This window comes from Nomascus leucogenys, chromosome X (assembly GCF_006542625.1).
Source record: "Nomascus leucogenys isolate Asia chromosome X, Asia_NLE_v1, whole genome shotgun sequence".
NCBI lineage: Eukaryota > Metazoa > Chordata > Mammalia > Primates > Hylobatidae > Nomascus > Nomascus leucogenys.
The window spans coordinates 38,440,364-38,462,055 of record NC_044406.1 but is presented as its reverse complement, the minus strand read 5'-3'; the positions used below and the strand labels follow the sequence as shown (position 1 = coordinate 38,462,055).

General features: G+C 46.8%; 1 protein-coding gene across 4 annotated transcripts in view; it reads right to left on the bottom strand.

Annotated features, from left to right (window-relative positions):
- The window catches only part of HUWE1 (HECT, UBA and WWE domain containing E3 ubiquitin protein ligase 1), a 152,541-nt gene that overhangs the window by 6,759 nt on the left and 124,090 nt on the right, over positions 1-21,692 (bottom strand). For all 4 annotated transcript variants that reach the window (XM_030807541.1, XM_030807545.1, XM_030807542.1 and 1 more), the window contains 20 exons: positions 20,614-20,842; positions 19,783-19,961; positions 19,400-19,489; positions 19,084-19,238; positions 17,806-17,851; positions 15,061-15,348; positions 13,035-13,290; positions 12,708-12,838; positions 11,664-11,878; positions 11,299-11,587; positions 11,064-11,166; positions 9,366-9,912; positions 8,077-8,677; positions 7,124-7,245; positions 6,856-7,012; positions 5,456-5,588; positions 4,987-5,189; positions 4,268-4,395; positions 2,890-2,986; positions 95-250 (listed from right to left, as the gene is read on the bottom strand). In XM_030807541.1, coding sequence (XP_030663401.1) covers positions 95-250; positions 2,890-2,986; positions 4,268-4,395; positions 4,987-5,189; positions 5,456-5,588; positions 6,856-7,012; positions 7,124-7,245; positions 8,077-8,677; positions 9,366-9,912; positions 11,064-11,166; positions 11,299-11,587; positions 11,664-11,878; positions 12,708-12,838; positions 13,035-13,290; positions 15,061-15,348; positions 17,806-17,851; positions 19,084-19,238; positions 19,400-19,489; positions 19,783-19,961; positions 20,614-20,842 — 4,125 coding nt within the window. The remainder of the gene's footprint in view (positions 1-94; positions 251-2,889; positions 2,987-4,267; positions 4,396-4,986; positions 5,190-5,455; positions 5,589-6,855; positions 7,013-7,123; positions 7,246-8,076; positions 8,678-9,365; positions 9,913-11,063; positions 11,167-11,298; positions 11,588-11,663; positions 11,879-12,707; positions 12,839-13,034; positions 13,291-15,060; positions 15,349-17,805; positions 17,852-19,083; positions 19,239-19,399; positions 19,490-19,782; positions 19,962-20,613; positions 20,843-21,692) is intronic.

The following is a 21,692-nucleotide window of genomic DNA, read 5'->3' as shown; positions in this document are numbered from 1 at the left end:
GAGGAGTAACCTGGAAGGAAGAAAAACAAGCTGGCAGGAAGGGCCCCAGAGCAGACCAGTGGGTTGGGACCTGGGCCTTTAGGCCACAACTCACCTAGCACCGCATGCTGGTCATGGGATTCCTCTAGTTCCTTTAGACACTCCCCAAGCATGTCCCACAGCTCGTCCAAGCTCAGCTGCTCGCTGAGCAGGGGTAACTCAGGTGGTCTTTCCTCCTTTTCCTTCTCCCCCTGTGGGGTTCCATCGGAGGCTGGAGGGCACACAGAAGAGAGTCAGAAAGTCTTCAAAATTTCCCTTCTGCTTAGACCTTTCTAGATCAAACGCACCAACTAATATACAGAACAAGTAGAGGGGACCATTGGCCACTGAGTGGTACTCACCGAGCAACATCTGAAACAAGGTCTAGGACCTGCACTGGATGGCATTTACATTAAACAGAATAAATAAAATAATGAATCTGGTTCCTCAGTTGCGCTAGCCACATTTAAGGTGCTCAAAAGCCACAGGTGCTACTGCAGATCCAGATAGTGCTAGTCTAGTCACTGCCTCACTAGTTTCAAGAGAATCTGTGGATTACTTCAGGGTAATGTAACAACAGTGGAGCTTTGGATGGTTGCCTTCCAGTTTACACAGGACATTTTAGGACACTATCGTCATTGAATTGTGACAGCTGGCCTTGGAAAGTAGGCTGTCTTTTCCTCATTTTGGTTTCCGAGGAAGACAGCACCAGGACATCAACCTAAATCTTTCTAACATTAAGTCTAATGCCCATTTTTTTTTTTTTCCTGAGACAGTCTCGTTCTGTTGTCCAGGCTGCAGTGCAGTGGCGTGATCTTGGGTCACTGCAACCTCCGCCTCCTGGGTTCAAGCGATTCTCCAGCCTCAGCCTCCTGAGTAGCTGGAATTACAGGTGCAAGCCACCATGCCTGGCTAATTTTTGTATTTTTAGCAGAGACTTGGTTTCACCATGTTGGTCAGGCTGGTCTTGAACTCCTGACCTCGTGATCCACCTGCCTTGCCCTCCCAAAGTGCTGGGATTATAGGCGTGAGCCACCACGCCTGGCCGTCTAATGCCTCCTAAATTAGTCATCTTGTCCTGGGGCAGTTTAAAACCCTGAGAAGCCATGGTATGACAGATGGAACCCCACGGCTGGTACTTTTCCTGATACTCACTGGGGGCTTATTCTTACCTCTGCTCAGTAGCTAAGCAGCAAGACACAGCCCCATCTTCTGGGTGGGGAGTAAGTGACTGTTTTCTCATCAACCCCCAACCCCCATACACCTGCCCTGCTTAGGTTTCTTCCTGACCTTTGCTGTTCATCCTTTACCCAAATCCTGACTATTCTTCAAGGTTCTGACAGCCTTAGGTTTGAATCCTGGCTCCGGTACTTGCAAATCATATGACCTTAGGTAAAAGAAGGTGAATACAGAACACGGGAATAACATCTCTCTCTCCAAATCCTGATGAAAAGTAGGATAACAATGGTTGTCCTACAAGAATACTATTCCATGGGAATGTGTTGAGGGTGCCAAAACGTATCCTATGTATGACTGACTTTGAGAAATGCTGCTAACAATAGCATTCATCGTGTGCTTCTCTAACCACTATACATGTGTTAACTCATTTAATCCTAACAACTGAACATTCCTATCTTAAACAAGGAAACCTAACAAAGAGGTTTGCCTCAGGTCCCAGAAGCAGTAAATGGGGGAGCCAAGATTTAAAACATGGGAGACTAAGGCTGGTCGGCCGTGGCTCATGCCTGTAATCCCAGCACTTTGGAAGGCCGAGGCAGGTGGATCACCTGAGGTCAGGAGTTTGAAACCAGCCTGGCCAATATGGCGAAACCCTGTCTCTACTAAAAATACAAAAAAAAATTAGCCAGGCATGGTGGCAGGCGCCTGTAATCCCAGCTACTTGGGAGGCTGAGGCAGGAGAATCACTTGAACCCAGGAGGTGGAGGTTGCAGTGAGCGGAGATTGCACCACTGCACTCCACCCTGGATGACAGAGCCAGACTCTGTCTCAAAATAAATAAATAAATAAATAAATAAATAAATAAATAAATAAAACATGGGAGACTGAAGTGAGAGGATGGCTTGAGGCCAGGAGTTCAAGACCAGCCTGGGCAACATAGTGAGACTCCATTTCTACAAAGATAAAAAAAATTAACTGGACATGGTGGCCTGTCCCTTACAGTCCCAGCTACTCAGATAGCCAAGGCAGGAGGATCGATTGAGCTCAGAAGTTTGAGGTTGCAGTGAGCTATGACTGTGTTACTGCATCTTAGCTTAGGTGACGGAGAAAGACCCTGCCTCAATAATAAAACAAAAGATTTAAAACACATGCTGGGCTGGGCGCGGTGGCTCACGCCTGTAGTTCTAACACTCTGGGAGGCCAAGGCAGGTGGATTACCTGAGGTCAGGAGCTCGAGACCAGCCTGGCCAACATGGCGAAACTTGTCTCTATTAAAAAAAAAAAAATACAAAAACTAGCCAGGTGTGGTGGCACGTGCCTGTAATCCCAGCTCCTCGGGAGGCTGAAACAGGAGAATTGCTCGAACCCAGGAGGCAGAGGTTGCAGTGAGCAGACATCGTGCCACTGCATTCCAGTCTGGCGACAGAGGGAGACTGTCTCAAAAACAACCACAACAGAAAACCCCACAAAAACGTGCTGTCTGAATACATAATATCCCACCATTTTCTTTACTACAGGAAAGAAAAGTGTGCCTTGGTTGTCAAACACCTGTCATCATTTACAGAAACTCGGGTTTACTAGAACAAATGGGAAAACACTGGGCTTATATATGCTGGGAGCAGGGGATTCAGCAGACATTCCAGAAGACTGGCTATCCCTTTTGCTCGGCTGGAAACAGGAAGTAGTACTGACCAATGGATTGAGTATCTTGAGCGCTGGGAGATGGCTGGTCAACATCCATGGGTGATTCCTCCCTCCGGACAGACGCCTCTGACTGGCTAGACTCCGACTGGATAAAAGGGAGACAAAAATCACATAAGGGTGCAACTCTGCTTTCCTTAGAGGCAGGCTAGAGGTTGGCCCTTCCACTTCTCATACATTGAGCTTGCAAAGAAGCTTCCCATATTTGGGTGGGAAAAACTGTAGCTATCCAGGACAAAAGGATGCCTTTCCCAACTCTTCTGCTTTTCTCCACTGTGTTTTGCAAGCTTTTCCCAACAGCTCCTTGGATGCCTACATTTCCTACAGTCTACAATCCAGATCTGTGACCAGTCAGAACTAGCCTCCTGTATATAGACTTCAAGTCTTCTTCTGTTGTGTGTGTGTGTGTGTGTGTGTGTGTATAAAAAATTCAGATGGGTGGAAGGTAGGTCTGCTCTTTGTTTCTGTTTTCTCACAAAAGTGGAAATAATAGGAGAATTAGAGCAACCTCTCATGAGTGGGATTATTTAAAAAGCCGATATCTTTTCGGGTAATGGTAAAGAGACTCGGCAGAAAAAATACTCCAGAATAACAGCTTTATTTTCCCTTTCTACCTTCCTGGAGTCACTGCCCCTAAGTTCAAGGCTTTTCCCTGCCTACTCCATAAAACCATACTGTATAATAGTAATTATACGCAAAGACATATCAGGTCTTGGGATACCTTTCTTGGATCTTGGAAAGGTAACTTACATGTTGCAAGGACAGGAAAACAATGAGGGAGTGCCACAGCATACACATGTGATGCCAGGCTTTCACTGCAGCCACTCAATGCCGGGACCCCAACACTGAGCTGGCTACTTAAGTACCTGAAGGTTTCCTCCTAAAAGTGCCTGAGTGCCTAGGTGCCAAGGGACTATGGAGAATAAAAGCAGAGGGCAGGGTGGAGGGAGCAGCCACAGACAGAAGTGGCTGTGTGGGATATGTACCAAGCTTGGGGGACTTTCAATGGTAGGATTCCTGAGATGTTTCTGATGTACCTGCATTGTTCCATGGGACTGAAAAAAAACTTCACCCCATATCCCCTCAGAACCCAGACAACACTTAGCATCAGGCAGTTTGCAAAAGCGCCACTGTTGACTGGATAGCTGGGAGTGGGGTATGATGGCCAAGCTTTAAATCAAATCAAACCAACAAACCAATCAACAAATAGGAAAACACCAACAGAAAGTAACCCTTTTGTCCAGAAGCATTCATATAGCAAACTTAATGCAAAAGCATACAAGGTAAAGGCAATGAAACCCCACTGATGACATGGTGGGGGGATGAGTGGAGAGACAAATGAATGAGGGGCCACAGGCATCATGCTAACCGTTGCTGCTTGTTGCTGTCTCCGCGCCCTTTGACCCTCACGTACCATTTGTATAATGGCATCAGCCTCAGCCTCCAGCTGCCGAACAGCTGCCTGGATGCTGCTAGCTGAGCCTAAACCGGAGGAACCTGGGAGAAAGAGAAAGAGGAAGGCAAGATATAAAATATAGGAAGAGGGAAAGCCCAATATTCTCTCTCCTATCTCCTGGGCTGCCACAGGGCATCTTGCTGAGGTCTTTTGAGCTTTAGCTCAGGAAGCTTCAGAGTGCTCATCATCAGGCGCTAAGATTTACCATTACAGATAAGGGCAGGGGGCATGATGCTAGACAGACGGATGGTTTTGTGCAAGAGGGTTCTGTGGGACAGGAGGAAAGAGGTAGGGAAAGTGATTTGTCAAGCCACGGCTTAGTTAGAAATGACCAAGGAAGCAGAAAGGAGATGCATCTAGTGAGTTAAGTCTTGTTCAGCAAAAGGCTGGCCCCCAACTTCCCTGCCAGATTTCCACTCCCCCTTAATTCCCACTCCCCCTAATGAATTTCCTACGCAGATAGCTTGAATGAGATGTAGAATGCAGCCATCAACATTCTGAAAAAAGGATAATCATTTTCCTTTTGGAAAGGTCAAACAGGAAGGAGACAGGCCGTTAAGTCCTGCACCTCCAAGGAATCTGGCTTTACCGCCACCAACCCTTCCCCTCAACTGGACACTCTAGTTCCATACCTAGCCTGCCTGTCTGCTTGGCTTTCTTGTTAGCCCGGCGTGTGTCGTCCCGGAGCTGGATGATGACCTGTAGTACCCTCAAGAAGAACTTCTGGGTAGATGTCTTGGATGTCAACATGGACATAGAAGGCAGCTGCAGCTCCCGGCCACCCAAAGGTCGCTTCTGAGATGCCACAATTACCACATTCTCAGCCATGTCAAACCTGGATAGTGTAGAGGTGGCTTGCGTATATTGACAGCATCAAAGTATAAACACCCAAAGCAAGCAAGGCTTCCTGGTGTCAACCAGAGGGGTAAGGAAACTCAGAAGGAAATCTTCCAAGTAGGAAGTAGAAAAAAATGGGTCAAGTGTGTATAGGAAAGATACGAAAATCACCCAGAGAAATAAAAAAGACCAGGAAACCAGCAAGAGCCATCTTCCAGAATATCCCAGATTCAAGCCCCCAGCCAAAGGATGGCTACCACCCACCTGCTCTGCATTTTGCCCTTCAGCTTGGTGGTCTGTGGCTGCTCCTCAGGCAGGCCATCAGGAGAGAGGGTTTCACATTGGGCTCGCCGCTGCTGCTCGAGGTTGTATTCCCGCAGCTCAGCCAGCAGGGTACCTGAGCAGGCAGAGGAGTCAGCAAGTGTTCAGAGACTCCCCTGGTAAAGTGGCTAAAAGCCAAATCTCTCTAAGACACCTGCTTAGGCCACTCTTCATTGCTCAGCTACAGAGAACCTAGAGTGAGCTGGAATCGTGCTCTGTTCAGCTTATTATGCGTGTCCACGGACCGTCACCTGGGACTACCAATTTACCTGTGGCCACAGGGATCTGCTGAATCTGCATGAAATGAGTTTCATGTAGAAGAGAAACACTATCTCCGCTGGAGTTAAACAGACCATGGCTGAAATCCCATATATCTCTCAAAATTACTGAGGTTCTGTGGTGGTTTCAGGCAAATTTCTTGACCCCTTGCCCAATTTGCTAACCAATATTAATACTGGGAATATTACTGCCTAACCTCACAAGGTTGCTGTGAGAATTAAGAGATAATTATATGGTAGAGTGCCTAGACAGTGCCTGGCCCATAGGTGTGGAATAGATGGTGGCAGCCAAGAGAGAAAGGTCAGAGGCCAAATTCTTTCTGCAAGAACGTAATTTTCACGCAGCAAAGAACACCCTGAGTTATACAGGCCAACCAACTCTCCTATCACCCCAGACTTAGGGACATAGGGGTGAAGGAGAGACACAACTAAGTATGTAGCCAAGATCTAGGGAGACTCATGATTGGAATGAGGGTGGGACAGGGTAGAGAGACTCTGTTGAAAGAAAACCTGGCTGTACTCCTTGGTCCAATCACTTTATCATCCTGGGTTTTGGCTTTCTTCTCAGTAAAACAGGGAGGAAGATGATAGAAACTAGGTAATTTGTAACTGTTCTTAGAATTTTTGTACCCTCAAAATTACACAAAAGCAGAGGGTACTATTCTGACTCTATAATTCCTGAGGCTGAATGCAGTGTAGGCACATACTTTGAAGGGGTGAAGCTGCCTCAGCTGTCTTATCATGGGGCTCTTACAAGTGCCCAGCATGGAGAAGAAAGGAGGCACTGCTGTTCCCATGTGTTCTCTTTTCCCCTCATTAAGCACCACTGTGTGCCGAGCAGCGGGGATGAAGAGACAAACCCAGCCTTGCTTTCAAACAACTGAGCAGAGGAAAACAGATGATAACCCAGGGTAATCTGTGTTACGACAGAGGGAGCATGGAGGCTGTGTTATAGGGACATGGAGGTATCTGATTCAGCTTGGGGATTCAGGAAAGGATTCCAGAAAGAGGAAGCACCTAAGTGGAAACCTTCAGAAAGAGAAAATGCTTTACTCCTGCTATTACCTATTTGTTTACAAAGGGTATAACCCAGATGGCGGGCTCCATTCAGTAGCAGCTTGAGAACAGTGTCCCGGGTCCCAGAGTCCCCCCGGGAGAGCTGCAGTAGTACGTTGGCTGCATCCTCTAAGCCTTCCTCAGAACAAGAGTGGGATGTCAACACCTGAGAAAAAGAAGACAGAAGGAGTAAGCCCCAGCCTGAGAACAAAATCATTATCTACCCTGTTCATCCTTTCTCCCCAAGTCTTAGCAGATCAGAAGAGCTTGGACTCACCTCTACAGAGAGCTGTAGCTGGTTTTCGGTGAGGCCAGAGGACACCATCTTAAAGTCTGTACTGCTGCTGCCCCCATCACCCACCTTCGCTGGAGATTTGCTGCCCTTAGTAGTGGCAGAAACTTTGAGGAAACAGACAGAACACTGTAAGCCTCCCTGAAACTCACAAGCCAGGGAGTAAGTGACAAAATCAAGGAATCGCTGAATTGCCCAGGGCTTCAAAATGGTAAGGTACTGAAAAGGAAAACCCACCCACCGAAGGCAAATCTAAATGACTTGGGACGATAAAGACTTTTTATTTTTTATTAGAGACACGGTCTCACTCTGTTGCCCAAGCTAGAATGCAGTGGCGCAATCACATCTCACCATAAACTCAAAGAGGACTCTTATGACTGTAACTTCCAAGCTGATCAAGAACCCCAGGCATTTCTTCCAACTATTCCCCCATCATCATGGCCCCCTCTATTCTTTAAAACCCACTTCTTCAGATAATTCTTACTAATCTGTGGCAGGGCTCATTCCCTTTATTTCCTGGGATGATCTGGTTACTCTGAATCACACTGTATCCTGCCTGCCCTTGAACTATTTCCCATGAGAACTGGCTCCCTCAACACGACTGGAAAGGCTGGGAATTCCCTGAGGATGGAACTTTTTTTCCTCCTTCTGGTGCCTAGCCTAGGGAAGCCACATTCAGTGAATGCCTGCTGACCTTCAAAGGAGTGTGTGTGTGAGAGGCAGGGGAGAAAGAGAAAGAGACACACAGATGGGGATGGAGGAAGGGAGACAGAGCGAGAGAACTGGGACAGATGAGGGTGAGAATGAACACATTCTGCTCTCACAAACACAAACCAAGCTGATTGCTATCATTGAGGGAGAACTATCTGGATGGAAAAGGGGGTGAAGTGGGTGCCACAGTATACACCCCACAGCTCCCAGTCTACATCCACACTTACTTGAAACAGTAGTGGTAGCAGTCGTGGGGGTAGTCACTGTGGTCGAAGCAGCTACGGCAATGGTGGAAATAGCCGTGGCAGCAACCAGGGCTGGAGCAGAAGTGACAGGGGTTGGTGCAGTAGGGGGTGTGGGCGTGGTGGAGGCGGCAGTGGTGGTGGTGGAAGATGTGGTTGAGGTGGCAGTAGTGGTGGAGGAAGCACCGCTGCCAGAATTAGCCTGTGCTTCTGACACCTTATTTTCTGGGAGAGCAATTGAGATGAGAGAAAGGAGTCTGAGGAGTTTCTCAGTTAAGAGAGAGCTCCGGCGGATGACTGGGTGTGACAACATGTTCATGAGCTGCCCCAGTGGAGAGGCCTCGAGGCTGTATGGAGAGGTTTCCCCCTCACCGCCAGCGCTCACTGGCACTGACTTCACGGAGTTCTTGCCTTTCCGGCTGACATTCATGTTGTCCAGTTTTACCAATAAGTCCCAGAAGTCTGTGCAAATGCCACTGCTGGAGGACTGTGAGGAGCATGGGCTACAGGCCTTACTGCCCCTTTCCCGATCACTCTCACAGTTTGTTTCTTTGGTCCGCTGCTGTGTGAAGTGGCTGGGAAATACCTGCCGGGAAAAGGAGGACAGGCTTGGTCTAGGACGTCTTCACAGAGGATGAGCCTTCCTGATAGGGAAAAGAAACTGGTTCCCAGACTCCTTCAGACAATTTTGGTAAATACTGGGGGATATGTCATATAAGAGTTTTATCCAACAGACAGTAAAGCAGCCTAGAGAAATGAATGAGGGCTTTGTAGCAATACAGACTCACGAGCAAACTTTTCCTGAGCTTTAGTCTCTGCACTTATAAAATGGAGAGGATAACTACACTTCCTTGCAAAGTTGTTGGAGATTAAACGACATGATGTATTTTGCACAGTGCCTGGCACAAGGCAGGCCTTTGATAGATGGCAGCAATGCTTACTATTGAAAGAACACTAAATTCTAGATCCAGCTCCATCACTTTCTAATCATAAGACAAAATGAATAAAATGTTCTGAATCCCAGGTTCTTCATCTGTAAAACAGGAATCACATAGCCCAGTTGTTTTGATGACTGAATAAGACAATACATAAAAATGGAAAAGAATGAAGAAAAAACCCCAGAAACACATAGGACAATCCCCTAGAAACAATATAGGGCTCAACACTTAAAATAAGAGCAAAAAGACACGCTAGCCTGCTTAGTGTTCAACTTTCACCCAGGCTCTTGCTGCCACCCTTCTTCCATCCCCAGGAGTTGAGTTCGAAACCCTCACCTTGGCCAATTGAATGAGTGTATCCAAAACGTGTCTGCAGACAACAGGTGCAGCTTGGGGATGGATGTGGACGGTGGAGCCACCGCTTGCATGCTTCTCGGTATGTTTACGCCCCCCTGAACGCTGGATCTGAAATATATTAGTCCTGCAGCCTAGGGCTGCATCCATGGATACTGACAGCCAGGAAAGCTGGTTGGAACTCTTCGACTCCATCTTGTGTAGCAGGTCCAGGGGACGGTTCTCATGGCTACTTGACCCACAGCTCTTGCTCGACTTTTTGCCCTTTTCCTCACTTGTAGTGAGTTTGGGTGTTTCAATGCATAGCTCACTCTCACTGCTGCGCTGCAAGATGGACAGCAGACTGCGGATGACCCAGTGGCGGGTCTGGGCATGGTAGCAGAGATTTCTCAGTACTCGGTGTAGACGGCTAGTATTGAGCTTTGGCTCATCCACAAAAAGTAGGACCAGGAGACAAGAAAGGGCTTCGTGGTCCAGAAGGAGCCGTCCTCGGAGGCGGAGGAGAGTATCTACATTACTGCCAGAAGGCCTGGAAACAGAACATGGTTTTTGGGTAACACTTCAGTGGCTAGAGCTCTGGGATTAGGCATAAGAATGGGAGAGGGGAATGAGCTGGATATCTCCAAGGAGGCTTGAGAAAGGAGGGTGTCCAGTCTAAGGGCTCTTCATAGTAACAGCTGCCCTTTTGGGTGTCTACTATGTACCAGGCACTTTACAATGACTGTACATCATCCTTTCAGGGCTGCTGTACAGCTTAGAGAATCAACCCCACCCCCACCAGCTTTTTGTTGAGATGGAGTCTCGCTCTGTCACCCAGGCTGGAGTGCAGTGGCGCGATATCAGCTCACTGCAACCTCCACCCCCCAGGATTCAAGTGATTCTCGTGCCTCAGCCTCCCGAGTAGCTGGGATTACTAGCGCATGCCACCACGCCCAACTACTTTTTGTATTTTTAGTAGAGATTGGGTTTTCCATGTTGCCTAGGCTGGTCTTGAACTCCTGGACTCAACTGATCCACCTGCCTCAGCCTCCCAAAGTGCTGGGATTATAGGCGTGAGCCACGACGCCTGGCCGAGAACCACCCATTTTTGAGATGATAAACAAGAGGCTCAAACAGGTTAAGTGACTTGCCCTACATCACACGGCGACTGAGAAGACAGTAGAGATTCCAGCCCAGATATCATCCATCAACTGGTAAAATCTGACCATACCTAAGTCTAGGAGACAATGCTAGTTTCTGCCTTCTCTAGACTACCAGGAGTTTGTGGCCTTATAGGAACCAATCACTCCTTTCACATTTTGGCATGTCAGGCCCACTCTGTTTTAGCCTGGCTAACTCACTCCTCTATACTTCCCTAGCCTAGGTGTTACAAACTCAAGGCAGGTGGTTAGTTGTTTTACTACTTGCATGGGAGACAAGTGGTATTCCTTCTTGTTAAAACCACAGTTAGCACCTGCTGCCGGCCTGCTTTTGCGGTCTTCGGTAGCAAGACTAACCAAAAGGTGTAGTTTTCTGAATGGGGAATCCAAAGATCTGGCTCTCTCACTTATTCAAGGAAATGGCTTAGAGAGACTATCCATCCTGCCTGCCAGGATTTCAGCTTCTCCACCTATAAAACTAAGGGAGATGGGCTAATAGACTTGAGTGGTGATATGGTAAGGTAAAAATAGACAAAGGTACCTGTTATGGCTGCTGCTACCCCCCATCTGGAAGGTGCCACCTCTCTGCACAGCAAGGCGAGTATATTGGACCCCACGGTTGCCACTTAAGCGACTGGTAAAAGCTGGAAGGAAAGAAAAAGAAAACTGAGATTGTGGAGAGGGTGTAAACTGGATATAGGTAATACAAAGATAAGAAAATATAGCCTCATCTGGCTAAAGCTTTCCAGAGCCCTCCCACTTGCCTCCCTCTGTACCCGGGCTTCGGAGAATAGCAGAGAGTGCGGAGGTGCTACTGTGTCCAAACAGACGCTCATGCATGAGCTGTCGCTGCCGGGCTTCCTGCTCTCGTCTCAAGGCTTGAGCCTCAGCTGCAATGTCAGGTGGCATCACAGCTAACACGCTGTCCTCCATATCCTCTAGGACACTACGGCGCAGGTCTGAGGGCAGAGTCTGGATGAAGGTCACAGGGTCCATAGGGGTGTCTGAGCTGGCATTCTGTGCCAGTTCTCGTCGCTGCTGCTCAGCTCTCTGCTGTGCCAGTACCTATGGAGCAGAAAAAGTCAATGAGGGCATTTCTCCTGCCAGGCAGCCTGGCCCCACCACCTTCCCGCTCACATACTTCCTCCTGAATGGCTGGAGGCAGGGCAGCCAGAAACTCAGGGCTCACTTCAGTCACACCAGGATTCCCCACCACTGTAGGCGCTGAGCTATTTGTGGAGGGGGCAGTCCGGGTTGGTGGACGAATGCCTAGCTGGTTCTGTAGAACTTCCCGACGGATGTCATCAGGCAGGGCAGCCAGAAAAGAGGGGTCCACACCTTCAGGGAGACTGATACCTGAGGGGAGATATAACATGTAAAGGGATTCACGCCTTACTAATTTTTTGAGGCAGGGTCTTGGTCTGTTGCCCAGGCTGGAGTGTAGTGCTGCAACCCTTGACTTACTGCAGCGTTGAGCTCCTGGGCTCAAGTCTTCCTGCCTCAGCATCTTGAGTAGCTGGGACTACAGGCATGCACCAAAATGCCTGGCTAATTTACATATATATTTTTGTAGAGATGGGGTCTCCCTATGTTGCCCAGGCTGGTCTTAAACTCTTGGTTTCAAGTGATCCTCTGACCTCTGCTTCCCAAATTTTCAGGATTACAGGCATGAGCCACTGTGCCCAGCCTCTCACACCTCTATTGGTGCCTAATATGTACTTGGAGAAAATAAACCTATGTCACTCCTTGAGGGAAACCAGTGTATATGTCTTCACTGCGTGCAAAACATGGGACACAGAGAAGGCCCACCCCACCTTCCCTGGGCTCAGAATAGCTTTTGTTATTTGCTAGACTGCATGCACTGTTACTTACCCTTTATAAATAACCTACCATGCAGATATCATCACCCCCTCGGTATCATTCATGATCACAGAAATTAAATAATGACCCTAGGTTGTAAAAGGTAGAAGTGGCAGAGTGGGGGAATTTGAGTGAGCCAAGATCAGTTTGACTCCTAAGGCTGGACCCGTTTCATTACGCCACACTAGCATCCCCCTTATTGTCAGTCCTCCCACATACATGCCCTCCATCTGAATGGAACTGTTTGGCTGGTGGGCATTTCCATGCCAAGGGCTACTAGAAGCCAAAACAATCCCAGGATGACCTGGGCATACATGGAACTCACCTGCAAGGGGATCTTCTTCTTCACTGCTTGTTGAAGGCAACGGCTCTTCTAGGATTCCTCGGGAATCTGCTCCAGAAATGGCCACGGCAGAATCTCTGGTGGAAGAGCTCTCAGAGGATGCAGGTGGGGAGCTGAGGGAAATCATGCTCAGGTTGTTGTCTGTATTATGTCTTCTCGTTTATAAAACACTGCTACAATACCCCTTTCTCACAGAAACCAGGTTTATCTCCCCAGCATAACAAGCATGTCCATTAGTTGACAAGTATGAAATGTGCTTTGAAAGACCCTCCAATATATCCTACCCTTCTTTTGCCCACACATGCTTACCTGTCCTCAGGTGGCTGGGCAGATTCCCCTGACCCATCACTCCTGCCTTGCACTTCTGCCACAGCTGGTGGGGCATCCCCAGGAGTGGAGCTGCCTGCTCTGGGCTGCTCAGAACTGCCAGCTGCTGAAGTGTCACCCACAGCCTCCTCTAGGGTACAGGAAGCTAGGCTGCTTGTATCCATAGGAGAGCCTTCTAGCTGACTGCTGACAGCCGTCAGTGCATCAGAATCCTCAGCTCTCTCTGGGGAAAGAGAGGCTAGGAAGAAGTCACAGGGAGAGGTTAGGTTTCTATCTGGAACTGGGGCAAAATGACAGACAAGGTCTTTGATAGGGCTGCTTCCTTAGGGGCATCTCAGCTCAGACTTCTCACTTCTCCCTTGCTGTCCCCCTCTCAATCTCACTTTGAGATTTCTAAGGTTCAGCTGAAGCCCTTTCTATCAATTCTTGAACATTTACTGTGTTCCAGGCATGCCTGTGAAACATCTTCCTTAGGCAAACCAGGTAAGGGATTTTTTTTGGGCGGGGGGGGGGGGGGGGACATGGAGTCTCACTCTGTTGCCCAGGCTGGAGTACAGTGGCGCAATCTCGGCTCACTGCAACCTCCGCCTCCTGGGTTCAAGCAATTCTCTGCCTCAGCCTTCCGAGGAGCTGGGATTACAGGCACCTGCTACCACGCCCGGCTAGTTTTTTGTATTTTTAGTAGAGATGGGGTTTCACCGTCTTGGCCAGGCTGATCTTGAATTCCTGACCTCATGATCCACCTGCCTTGGCCTCCCAAAGTGCTTGGATTACAGGTGTGAGCCACCGCACCCAGCCCAGGTAAGGGATTTTTTCACTTTGATTCACGGCAGGCACCACTTGCACGTGCATATCCCTGTAGTTCTCTAAATAAACAAGGTTTCGGGTAGGGCACAGTGGCTCATGCCTGTAATCCAAGCACTTTGGGAGGCCGAGGCGGGTGGATCACCTGAGGTCAGGAGTTCCAGATCAGCCTGGTCAACATGGCAAAACCTCGTCTTTACTAAAAATACAAAAATCAGCTGGGCATGGTGGCGTGCACCTGTAGTCCCAGTTACTTGGGAGGCTGAGGCAGGACAATCACTTGAACCCGGGTGGCGGAGGTTGCAGTAAGCCAAGACCACACCACTGCACTCCAGCCTGGGTGACAGAGCGAGACTTTTTCTCAAAAAATAAACAAATAAAAATAAAGTAAAATAAAATAAAAAATAAAATAAAATAAACAAGGTTCCTTGAAAGAAAAAAACTGACACCTTAAGGTCTCTCCAGAGAACTTCACAAGCAAGATGGTATAGAGCAGGGATGGCAAGCAGGTATCAATTTATCCTGTTGAAATACTGCTGAGAAGACTTTTGAGGCCCCATTTCAAACCAGTGAGAAATAGTGTCATGAGATAAACAGTGTCTGCCAGGAGAATGGGGGAGCTCTAAGTGTGGGGTGACGTGCTTGCCATCCTGGAAACTGTGGAAGGAGAGAGTAAGCTTTAAAGTCAGACAGCTCTGGATTTTAATTCCAGTTCAACCACTTATAGAGTGACTTGGGCTAATTATTTCATTTCTGAGTTTCAGTTTACTCATGTAAATAACACCATCGATTTTGGAGAGTTTTTTTCTCCCCCAATAGAGATGGGGTCTCACTATGTTGCCCAGGCTGGTCTCAAATTCCTGAGCTCAAATGATCCCCCTGCCTCGGCCTCCCAAAGTGCTGGGATTATGAGCCACCATGCCCAGCTGGAGAGTTGTTTTTAAATAATAAGCCTGGGGTGATAGCCCAGAAAGAGTAATTGCCTCAATGAACTGTTGGTATCATCACCAATATCATTAGACATTCAACTATCACCAGTTCAGGACCTCAACTTCACTTAAGAAAGTGAATGTGCAAGACAAGATCTTATTATTTGAGAAGTTGAACTCCTACTATTTGTCTCAAGCAAGAGAGCAAAGAGAAGCTACAAAGACATCCTTTCTTCCCTCGTTTCATCCTCCCCAAATGTTAAAATTCTACTCACTTATAGTGGGAGCGGGGGATAACTCCATCTGAGTTGTTTCTGCTTCCCCACTTGGCCTTGTGGGACCCAATTCCTCTGGCTCTACAGGCATCAATAGCTGTGTAGAGCTGCCCCCTTCTCCAGCTGGGGACTGCAGCTCCTGAGGAACCTCTCCCAAAGCTGGTGGGGTTGGGAGTGTTGGTTGCTGTTGTGAGGATTGCAGAGTGCCAAGGGTCTCCTTGGACTCAGATGTAGCTGCATCAGTTGAAGATGGGGTTGTTGGGTAGCTGTCAGGCATAGGCGTCCCATCTTTCTCGGAAAGAACAATAATAGTGGTTAAGGGGCAACCAGCCAATGATGAGGGGAGCCACCCCAATCAGCAAATGTGGCCTGATAAGTATCCCACCCAGCCAGTGATCACCCCCACAACAAAAATGCTCCAAGGAACATCTCTGGTCTGGTATACTAAGGATGAAGGTTAAGGCACAGTGCTATCTCTGTCCCAAGAATGCAAGAACTGGAGCTCTGACTCTGTGGATCCTAAGAATAAAATCCTTTCTGTGCCCTGCAGGTGGAAGGGGGAAGATTTCAGGCCATATAGGGTGAGGCTAAATGTCTCTGTAGGTACACAGAAAATCTAACTACCAAAATCCTATTGATCCTCCCACTTCATCTATTTGGAGCAAGAAATGGTCAGAATTTCGTTCAAAACTCTATTTGTTTTTTTTTTTTTTTTCTGAGACAGGGTCTCACTGTTGCCCAGGCTGGAGTGTAGTGGCACAATCATGGCTCACTGCAGCCTTCACCTCCCGGGCTCAGGTGATCCTCCCACCTCAGCCTCCCAAGTAGGCTGAGACTATAGGCATGTGCCACCACACCTAATTTTTTGTATATTTAGTAGACAGGGTCTTGCCATGTTGCCCAGGCTGGTCTCAAACTCTTAGGCTCTAGCAATCCACCTGCTTCGGCCTCCCAAAGTGCTGGGATTACAGGCGTGAGCCACTGCGTCCAGCCTTTCAAAATCTTTTTTTTTTTTTTTTTTTTTTTGAGACAGAGTCTTGCTCTGTTGCCCAGGCTGGAGTGCAGTGGCATGTTCTCAGCTCACTGAAGCCTCCGCTTCCTGGGTTCAAGCAATTCTCCTGCCTCAGCCTCCTGAATAGCTGAGACTACAGGCGAGTGTCACCAAGCCTGGCTAATTTTTGTATTTTGAGTAGAGGCGGGGTTTCGCCGTGTTGGCCAGGATGGTCTCGATCTCCTGACCTCAGGTGATCCACCCGCCTCGGCCTCCCAAAAGTGCTGGGATTACAGGCATGAACCACTGCGCCTGGCCCCAAATTCTTAACGTATGCTTTCCATTCCCTTGCGCATGTTCCTGTTCTATTACTAATAAAATGCAATCATTACACAGTTGAAGAATAGCAAAATGAGTTCATGCCCAAAGGTAAAATAATTATATGCTCCAATTAATGAAAGACAAGTCACTTTATAATGACATCTGCCTCACCCTAAACACCATCTGTCCCCTTCCGTGCCTCTTTTCTTCCAGTCCAAATTATCCAAGGAACATCTACAACTTTGTCTGATGGAGGCAACACTGCTAAGACTAAGTGTGACTATGCCACACACCAGGGAAAGTAGTAAGTTGTATAGTTATCTTCTAATTGGGGCCTAATATCCCTACCCCACAACAATACAACTTACTACCTCACCCTGGCATGAGCAGAATCCTCTATTAAGGGCAGCAGGCAAAAGGCCATTTTATGTGGTGACAGACTCTCTTAAAGATCTTTTGCTACATTAAGGGTACCAAGGCATCTACCCTACTTCACTGCTTTAAAAAATATTGTGCAGGCTTTGGTACATTTTCCAACTCAAGTGCGAAAGGATACAGGTGTAGGGAGGCAGAAGAATGTTCTGAGGAAATATGGGTGGGGGAGACATATGATATCACATGAACCAATTGATAGAATCACAAAATGGCTACTGACCATTGTTAAGAAGATCAGAGGGAATAGGAAGCATATGGCAGTCATATCACTAAGCCCACAGAGCTACCTTCATGAACAGCACACTATCCAAGACAATGTTCCTAGACTTTTAGATTCCATGGACCAATAAAATTTAATTAAAAAAAGAACAAAAAGTAGAGACTAATGTGGGGGTTGCCAACTTTTAGTTTAGCCATGTAAGAAAAAAACATCCAATCAACATCATTTAATAAAAATATTTTGGTACCACAGAATTAGGAATATGATCTCTAAATACAAAAACAGCCTTTTAAATGGAATAAATTCAGCCTTATGAAAAAGGCATTAAAGCTCCTTGATTTTGTTCGTTTCCACAGAGGAGTGGCATTTGAGAACCAATGTCATCAGTTATTCTCATGAAGTGCCACACCATGGTGGTCATCAAAGGACCAGCCACTTCAAAGATGTACATGAACATGCTGTTTCAGAGGACAGAGTTGCAGTCAGGAAATGAACAAGACACATGACCTCATTACCCATGCCAGAACGAAGTAGATAATAACCAGAACAAGAACCTGAACAGAGCCAGTCGGAGAAGAAGTGTACCACCGTGGGAAAGACAGTAGACTGTATAGTTATCTCCAAGATGGGGTATGACCCTAAAACTATACAATCTACTACCTCATCCCACAGAGCACCAGTGTCCATCTTCAGCCTATGTGGGCCAGCTACTCAGAACTATCAGGATAAAGAAGCAACCAACTGATTAGTAAGAAGGGAGAAAGGGAAGGAGAGTTACCTGAGAGATTCTGTTCGGTGGAGTCATTTGTCTTAGATGCAGTACACTGCAAAAAGAAGGGATAGACCAATTTGGGACTTTGCAAGCACCTAAGATAGAGGTCAACTGTAATAGTTGCCATCCTCCACCCAGACCATCTAGGAGTTCAGTGATCTAATGGAGAATGCTTTGGTCATGTGACCAAAGGAAGGTGATCATTTCACTGTGCAAATATATGTCCAATTTCTCTATACATACTCAGTTTCAAGAATGGTTTGGGGCTGAGGGGGAAATAAACATGGAAGGAAAGGATACTAAAAACCCCCTTAGGAATGCGCACGATCATGATCATTCTAGCAAGAATTTCTTGGTTTCATCTATGTATTTTTTTCCCTTCATGGGGCTTATTTTTTATTTTGTCCACTCTAGCCTTTTCAGTCATATGCTAGGTTCACTTATTTTTCATCCTATATCATGTTGTAAACAATGTAACTGTGTATTAGGTAAAAAGTTCTATATAAAAATATTTGTTAGATCAACCTTGTTATTTTAACTGAACACTTCACTACCCTTATTTTTAATCTACCTGATTCCTTAACTGCTGAGTAGGGTGTACTAAAGTCTTTCACTCTCAAGTCTTATTTCTTTGTATTTCTATCTGTTTTTTCCCCATTTTACATCAAGTGATAAACTGTAATGTATAATTCTATCAACATTTACTCAGACATTTAAAAGACTTCTGTCTGAGGTCCCAGAAGTTTCAGAAAAAAGTAGGTAACTTCCTTCTAAACCAAAATTATATTAGTGATTTTATACGTGAGCCCTAGAAAAAATGACATGTGGTGATGGGGTTCAGAGTACAAATATTTTCTCTGATCTGACACCTAGGCTGATCTTACTCAAATGACGGAATAGGGTCATCTCGGTAAGATTCCCCACACTGGCAGTCCACCAACAGAAATGGAAGTGGGCGACTAAGAGCATGGACTTAGACAAGGTTATTCTCCTTGTCTTGATGCTGTCCTTGGCGGTAGAAACTATGCAGTGTGACTGTTGAGTGAGAAGCCATTCTGCTTCTGGCTCCAGTTTTTCCCATGACACTGGAGAAATCTCACCTCTAGGTTTGAATTCTTTCCCCTACAAACCAGGTGAATGTATGGTAAATTTGAAATAAAAAATTTCCCAGGTTCAACGTGAACATTCTAGGATTCTTCAGTGATTCTTGGTGCCACGTGTATGCCAAAACCACATTACGGCAGACACAGTCAAAGATGAATCCTCCCAGCCCTTGGGAATCACCTGTGCACTCTGATCCCTGTTCTCCTTATCTTCTTTGCCTTTATCAGTTATCTTTGTTTCTTCCTCAGCCAGTTGTTTCCTGCGCTTCTCGCGCCTTTCTTCCAGCTCCTCATCCCTCAGGAATTCCAGGTGATTGACAATGGACACTTTAACCACTGTTTCAAAGAGGCAAAAATCAAAGGCTGCTCTGGTGGGGTCAGGGAGGAAGCCAAGAGGCAGAGCTTGTAGCCACAGAGAACCAGGGAAATGACTCTCCACACGTTTGCCCTAGCCCTGGAAGGCTCACTACTGCCCTGATAACCAAGCTGCCACGCACCTGAAACACAGTCATGCATGCTCTCAGCATCGAGAACTTTGCATTCTTCTGTCCAGCGGGTCAGGGCTGTGGGGATGCTGGACAGGGTTCCTGTAGGGAGAACAAAGGGGAATGAGATTCTTGGCCTTGTCAAGCATTAACTGATCCACCGATCCAAAAATTGCCGTATTTCCCTAAAAGGACCCAAGGTCTATCACAATGTTTAGAACATAACAAGTACCTAGAGACAATAAAGTTTTTGTTGCCCATGGCTAAGTCACTGAATGGTTCTGGCTCCTATAAAATGGGGGTTTTCTATAGGGCAGACACTGTCTTGCTTTTCCTCAGCAGGGAAAAAGTAGAATCTGAAAAATTCTACCCTCTCTTTCACCACACAAACTTGCCTGCTTGGCTGGTAGCTGTGCTCTGATCATGGAAAAAGTCATCCAGCAGCTCATCATCAGAACGGGCGATGATATGGACGTCATCGTTGCCTACCAGGAGGCGGGCCCGACCCCGGCTTTGTAGGGGAAGGCTGCTGCTCAGCTGAAGGATGTCAGCAGCAGCTGAGGGACCAAGCAACCTGTAGGGTAATGGGGGGTACCATGATCACTGTTAAGTCCAGAAGTGCCCTGCAACCTGTTACCGTGATAACCTCTTCATGCATCCTCTATTAAATGCAGAACATGATTATAAACCTGATGATGTGCACACAAGTCTAAGTTATTTTTCTGAATACCACCCTGGTTTTGTACTTAATTTGTATATTATTCTATAGTTCCTGGCACCAAGTGGGTGTCAATAAGCTCCCACGTGCCAGGCACTGCGTCAGGTCACACTGCCTCCACTACACCCTCTCTGTTGTCTGTACACCAACCATTACAACACTTATATGCCTTTCTTTTACTTAAGATTGTTTGTCTCACTAAACTCTAAGCCTGAGGGCAGGGATCTTGTCCCGTCTATATCTAAAGTGTTAAGTGCTTGGCATGAGACACTTAATAATCGCTAAATACATGCGCAGAACTATTGACATAATTTGGTATTCCCCAAAAGGCGGCACTCCCCAAAAGGCTGCACATGTAATCCACGAAGAAATGGAACAAATACCTTATTTGTGTGTGTGACAAGAACATTAAGTGATGGACCATTTCCCCCAAGGTTGAGACAATGCTAAAGCACAGTGAAAATTCTTACAAGAGCTCCGATGAATCCAACAGATCTCTGTAACTCACCTCTGGAGTATAAGAGGAGGGTTGGGCTGGCGATTCCCAGGGTAGTGAACATGAATGGTGTGGCCAGTATTGGCCGTCAGCTGCCTTAGGGTTCTCTGACTGCGCCCGATGCCCTGGGTGAGACGAGTTGTTGAAGAGCCACTGCCCAGTGTCAGAGAACTGTGGTCTGCATGGCGCACCATCAGTGGATGGGTGGTAGGGATATTTCCTGGGGATGGGGGGATGTCTGCTGCAAGGACAATATGTAAAAGGGTCAGTGTCAAAAAGAAATTTCTTCCATGTTTGTTCAAGCAGAATCATGTCTCCTGGGCCTTACTTCCTCACACGGAAACCTGAGCTTTGTCCTTTCTCCCTCATTCCCACAACTCATCTACAATCACTGACACTACCATAGCTTATGCCATCATCTCTCACTTAGATACTGCAACAGCCTCCTAAATAGTACCTTCTCCCAATCCATTTTCCACACTACAGTCACAGTGATGCTTCTAGGCCCCTCAGATACATGCTGCTCCCTTCACCTTGAAGACTCCTCTCTCACTTCTTTACCTGCCCTTCTGTTCTTGGCCTAAGATGTCACTTTCTCTGTGAAGCTTGACTTCTACAGATTGGGTTAGATAACTCTGTACCTCTGTGCTCTCTTACCATACTGCAATGTAATGCCTGCTTAGTTATAATTCCTAATAAACCACTCCTATGAGGAACGAGGACTATTTCCTTCTTTACTGCTGTATCCCTAGTACCTAGGATACAGTAGGCACTCCTCAAATATTGTTCAATTTGCTGAATGGACAGAGGCTCAACTCTAAGGGAAACTGATGAAAATCACAAAAATGCAAAATAATCATAGACGTTATCTTGAAAGTTATCTAATCCAACCCATTTTTTTCTCGAACTTTTCATTTACAGGTGACAAACTGAGGCTCAAAGAGGTAAGAGATTAATTGGCCAAGAAAACAGACCAGAACAGTTCAGTGTTTTCTACTACATCATGCTTGTGATTTAAGTTGTCAAGACCTGCCCTATCAAGACAGCTTGATTCTAAGAACTCGATTCTAACTTGACGCTAAAAGGGAAGT